We start from the raw sequence: 6,043 nt of genomic DNA on the forward strand, positions 1-6,043 counted from the left end.
AATATATAATATAGCCTCATTTTGTGTGTGTTTCTATTGAAAGATACCTTATCTATACATTGTTGATTCATTAACATTGAACTCTATAAGCTTATCTAACATACATATTTTCTCTGTAAGGCAGCACTTAGGAATACTAGACAGCACTTTAACACTACGCTCGAGGGCCATTTTAAACAGCGAAATCACAAAAAAATGCAAGTAATGTGGCACTGAACAGACCTCAAAAAGGACACTTGTTTGTAGTATGAGAGCTGAAACAAGAAGGCAGAATGTTGTCTTGTTTGATCTCAGCTGGTAGCGTGTGCATCATTTTTTGCCACATGTCCTTGAATAACCTCCAAAGTACCCCTGGTATTGTTTTTGTGGTTACAAATAAAATGTAGCAAGTAGGCAAATTAGCAAATATGGAATCTGCATATACTTGCAAGGAGGATCAACTGTAATTAGACTTTTTTGGAAAAAGTTAATACATTTACATGGCTCAGAAATCAGATTATAAAAAGGTATACAGTGAAAAGCCTCCCTTATCCCTGTCCTCCAGTTACTCTCCTCACAGCAATCAGAGTTACTAGTTTCTTGTGTGTCCTTGCTGAGGTGACTTAAACTTGTATGGGCACCACAAAAACGTATCTGTTTTAGAGACAGGGATGATTAGATGCCTAAACTGATTAAACAGTTGTTGAACCATCTGGAGGGAATTTGCAGTGTTGGATAAAGCGTTCTGATGCGATCATTCTGTTTGTTCCCTTCACCAGGGGTCACTCCCATCGATGGAGCTCCACATCGACCATACAGTGAGTGCTACCCAGTCCTGCTGGATGGCATCATGGTTGGCTGGGTCGATAAGGAGCTTGCTCCTGGCATTGCAGATTGTCTCCGTCATTTTAAGGTTATCATGAGTCTTTGTCAGTTGTCATATCCCTTGACCTTAGATTTTCAGTCCTTTTCTAGTTGGTGAGGTAGCCCCAGGGCAGTCTAGAGTGATAAGCAGGCAGGGGGTTGAAGCTAATTCCAAAAGTGCCTGTACATTCCCTCTGGTGGCAGTCTTGCCTTGTACTAACTTCTTTGATTGGGGTCAGTGACAGATATTTGACACATATGCATTTTTTGGTAGTTTCCTTGAGGCACCAGTCTTCTTATCCAACACATTTTAACTTTTTTTCTCCTTGTTAATACTAATGGCTTATAAGGGATCTAAAAATAGGGACATTTCAATAATATTAAATACATAAGTCATAACCTGTTGCCTTCCAGGTCTTGAAAATATGTTTTTAAAGTCAAGTAGAATGACATTCTTTGAATAAATTAACTTTGGAATTTCCTTTGTTTTCAGTGCCCTAGAACAGTTTGTGAAGCATGGGGTTATCTGGTCTGCCGCTGGCTCTAGTGCTTTCTTGGGGGCTAGTTTCCTGATATCTTTACTTCTGATACTTTTAGCTTTCTATCTCTGTTGAGTTCAGTTTTGATAACCTGCTTTTTACCCATTTCATCTCGTTTTAGTAGACATATGCAAAGTAGACCTATAATTTTTAAAGTTTTGTTTCATTAATTTTCTCCCCTTGTCATTTCTTAATCAATATATTCATCCTTCCCCCACCCCCCTTTTCATTCTTGATTAGATTAATTAGTGGGTATTAATTTTTAAGAACAAAGAATTATGATTTATTAGTTTGATCTTTTTTCTGCACTCTTAACCTCATTAATTTTCGTTTTTATCTTTATTATAATTTCTTGTGCTTTCTTTGGTTTACTTTATTCTTTTTTTAAGCTTTTGAGTAAAAACTTATTTATTGTGTGTATATATGTGCTGTGTGGTGAGAACACTTAAGATCTACACTCTATCAAATTTTAAATATTCAGTATAGCACTGATGACTGTACAAGTTGAGTATCCCTTATCTGAAATGCTTGGGACCAGACGTGTTTCAGATTTCCGATTTTTTTAGATTTTGGAATATTTGCAGAATATGTACTGTTTGAGCATCCCTAGTTTGAAAATTTGAAATGCTCCAATGAGCATTTCCTTTGAGCATCATGTTGGTGTTCAAAAAGTTTTGGATCTTGGAGCATTTCAGATTTCAGATTTTCAGGGCAGGGATGCTCAACCTGTGGTCATATGCTATATGTTAGATTTTCAGAATTTCTTTGTGTTGCATAACTGAAACTTTGTACCCTTTGACCAACATCTCCCTATTTCCCCCTCTACCCAATGTCCTTTCATTTTTGTTGATGATGCTTTTAGCTGTGAATCACCATAAGTTCTGATACATGGGTTTCATTAGTTTTTTCAAATTTTTGTAATTTCAGTTTGTATTTCTCCTTTTCAGCAGGAGTTGTTTTTTGTTTTCTTCTTTAATTCCCAGGTAGAAGGGCCTTTTCATTTAGTAAGTTTAAAAGTAAAACCAGTAATGTGCTATGTTTTAAACATCAGAGAACAGAGTTTTATTTAGTATGTCTACATGCACATTCTTGGTTTACCTTAACTCTAGTTTCAGTCATTACTAGTTTGTGTGATAGTGGAGCTGAGCGCTCAAGGAAGTAGGGCTTGTGTCATCTCTGGGTGTGGGGTGAATGCCATTCCATGTGGGGGTGAGACTGGCAGGGTCAGCCATGACTTTGGGGCACTAGGTTTGTCACTTGCATAGCTTAATTTCTTAAGATAGTGCTTTTCGTATTTGGCCACCTTCCCCATTCTGCCCGTCTGCCAGCAGGGTAGGATGGGGGTCATGTACAACTCATCACTTATTCTTTACCAAACTCTCTTTTTGTTGAAAACAGGTGTTGAGAGAAAAAAGAATTCCTCCCTGGATGGAGGTGGTTCTTATCCCCATGACAGGAAAACCAAGTCTGTACCCAGGATTGTTCCTTTTTACCACTCCTTGTAGACTGGTACGGCCTGTACAGAACTTAGAATTAGGCAAAGAAGAACTAATTGGAACTATGGAACAGGTACACAGAGTGTGTGTGCTGGGTGGGTATATGTACATGTATAGTATATAACTTTCACAGACTAAACTATCACTTTTTAAAATGTCATTATCATTGTTACAGTAACAGACATTTGAAAGAAAGTTCTGCCTTCTCTGTGACAAGCACTAGGCAGTTTCTATGTCTTAACTCACTTGTGGAGCCTGAGAGGGGGTTGGTGGTCACACTGCCTGCCCTTCTTGTCTGTCCCTCTCCCAGAGTTCCTTTGCACCCAGCTCTGCCTTGGCTGGTGAGACTGAAACATTCTATTAGATTCACTGTTAATTCTTGCCTACATCTTTGCAGTTGCAAAATTGTGGGCTTTGTGCTACTGAAAAAGTTTTTCTCTTCTTTTTTCTCTTCACAACTGGACTGAGGTGGATTTAGAATGAAATATGTAATGCAAGTGGTATTTCTTTTTTTTTTTCCTTTTTGTCTTTTTTCGTGGCCGGCAACGGATCGCAACCCTCAGTGTCGCACCCGTACCGGACCGGGACCGGCAACGGGATCGCAACCCTTGGCGTTGCCCCCGCACCTCGCTCAGCCAGTGAGCGGCCGGTCTGTATGTGGGGTCCGAACCCTCGGCGGGAGCGCCACTGCACTTCCCAAGCGGCGCACTATAGCAGTGCGCCACCGGGCCAGCCCATGCAAGTGGTATTTCTAAGTGGAAGTTTCCCTCTGCTTCCTGGTGGGTTCCTTCAGCATTCATGATGCTGGGTCGGGCAGGTTTTCTTTCAAGTTTTTGAGTACTGAAGAAATAGTAAGAGTTAGTATGTCAGCGGTCATGGTTATTTTGTGCCTTGAATGTCCTCGTCCTTCCTCTTTTCCAGATCTTCATGAACATTGCCATCTTTGAGGATGAGGTTTTTGCTGGAGTTACCACGCACCAGGAGCTCTTCCCTCACAGCCTGCTGAGTGTGATTGCCAACTTCATTCCTTTCTCCGATCACAACCAGAGTCCGCGGAACATGTACCAGTGCCAGATGGGTAAGGTGGGGTGGAGGGTGGTGGTAGTCACAGTTATGGAAGAAAGACGTGTAACTTTTCTCGATCTAAACCTTTGACCTTGATACTACCAACACCGTGCTCTAACCAACTGTGCTAACCTGCTGACCCGCTTGTAACTGCTTGAAATAATTTCAAACCCAGAGAACAGTTGCAAGAATAGTCCAGAAAACTCCTGTAAACCCATCCTCTATATTCTATTACCGTTTTCCCCATTTTCACACTGCTTTTCCATCTGAAGGTGGGTTGCAGACATGATGCCCCTTTACCCCTGAACATTTCAGCATGTTTTCCTAACAACAGGGAACTTCACTTACATAACCAAGGACACTTATTAAAATCAGGAAATTTAACTTAATACTATTATACTTTTTTATAGTCATTCAGATTTTGGCCTGTCCCCAAAATATATTTCTGGTAAATTTTTTTCTGTGCAGCAAGCACCTAGTCCAAGATCACATATTCTATTTAGTTGTCATCTCTTTTTAGTCTCCTTTAATTTAGAACAGATCTTTAGCTTTTCTTTGTCTTTCGTGACACTGAGATTTTTGAAGAAAAGGGTAATTTATTTTGTAGACTGTCCATTGATTTGGGTTTCTTGAGATCATGTGTTTCCTTTTGTGAAGATATGAGCCCTTGTAGTCAGCACGTAATTAGCATCTCCAGTGCTCTTCGCTCCTGACTAAAGATTCAGGTTTTCATTACGTGTAATTTTCCTTCAGCCTAGAAAGCTTTTTTTATAGTGTGAGTTGCTGGCCACAAATTCTCTTGGTTTTTATTTATCTGAAAATATATTTTGTTTCACTTGAAGGAAATTTTCATTGAACTTACAATTCTGAGTTGACAGTTGTTTTTCTCTCAGCAATTAAAAGTTGTTACACTGCCTCTTCTTGGCCTCTGTCATTTCTAATTAGAAGGCAGCAGTTGTATGTATAAATGTATTATTTTTCTTCTGTCCTTAAGATTTTTCCTTTTTTTTTTTTTCTAACAGATTGACTATAATATGCCAAGATATGGTTTTCTTTGTGTTTGTCCTCCTTGGGGTTTGCTGGTCCTCTTAAATCTGTTGAAAAAATCTTTTGGGGGGAAAGTTTTCTGCTGTTATTTCTAAAAATATTGCTTCTGCCCTATCCTCTCTCTCCTCCTTTTCTTCTGAGGTTTCAGTTCTCAGTCATGCATGTTTGACCTTTTGATATTGTCTCATAAGCCATGAGTTTCTATTCTTTTTTCTGTCCTTTTTTCCCTCTCTTCTTCAGATTCGATTATTTCTATTGACCTGTTATCACATTGACTTACTTTTCATTCTGTCATCTACTGAATTTTTCCAGCTAAAGCTTCCACTTATTTCTTTTTTTATAGTTTCTGTTTTCTCTGAGATTTCTTACCTTCATCCATTGTGGACATATTTCCTTTACATTTTTGAGCATAGTGTATATGTAACAGGTGTTTTAAAATCATTGTCTGCTAATTCCAATGTCTGGGTCATCTCAGGATCAGTCTTCATTGACTATAGTTTTTCCTGAGTATAGGTCATATTTTACTGTTTCTTTTTATGTCCAGGAATATTGGATTGTATCATGGACTTTGTGAATAATATGTCTTAAAGACTAGATCCTGTTATGGTCTTCTGAAGATAACTGTTTTTTTTGTTTAATGGTGTTTGACCTCCCATTCCATTTTAATTTTTTTCTTTTTATGTCTTTCCTTAAGTATACAGCCCATTCATTACCTTAGCCCAGTGCATATCATTTAAAATTCTGCGGGGGAAGAGGATTGGTTTTTAGTTTTAAGTGATAGTTAACGCAAGTGAACAGAGCAGTTGAAGTGTGTTCTTTCAGCCTTAGGTGGGCAGGTTGGATCTGTCCCATATTCAGGAGTCCACCAAAGATTTTGACTCAGTTTTTATGCAGAATTTAAGGCTCTGCCTTTGTGGTCTCTCATTTCTGAAATTGGCCCTCTTACTTTCTAGTTGTGCTCTGAACTTTATCCGTGATTCTTTTTTTTTTTTTTTTGACTGGTAAGGGGATCGCGACCCTCGGCACGGGGGGGTCTGCACCACGCTCAATCAG

At 39.0% G+C, this 6,043-nt stretch overlaps 1 protein-coding gene across 1 annotated transcript in view; it reads left to right on the top strand.

Annotated features, from left to right (window-relative positions):
* Nucleotides 1–6,043, top strand: part of POLR1B (polymerase (RNA) I polypeptide B, 128kDa) — a 32,850-nt gene that overhangs the window by 20,799 nt on the left and 6,008 nt on the right. Inside the window, exons 10-12 of the mRNA XM_008589661.1 lie at nucleotides 759–892; nucleotides 2,781–2,951; nucleotides 3,800–3,956. Of these exons, the coding sequence (XP_008587883.1) occupies nucleotides 759–892; nucleotides 2,781–2,951; nucleotides 3,800–3,956 (462 nt within the window). The remainder of the gene's footprint in view (nucleotides 1–758; nucleotides 893–2,780; nucleotides 2,952–3,799; nucleotides 3,957–6,043) is intronic.

The sequence above is a fragment of the Galeopterus variegatus genome, unplaced genomic scaffold (genome assembly GCF_000696425.1).
Source record: "Galeopterus variegatus unplaced genomic scaffold, G_variegatus-3.0.2 Scaffold5577, whole genome shotgun sequence".
NCBI classification, from domain to species: domain Eukaryota; kingdom Metazoa; phylum Chordata; class Mammalia; order Dermoptera; family Cynocephalidae; genus Galeopterus; species Galeopterus variegatus.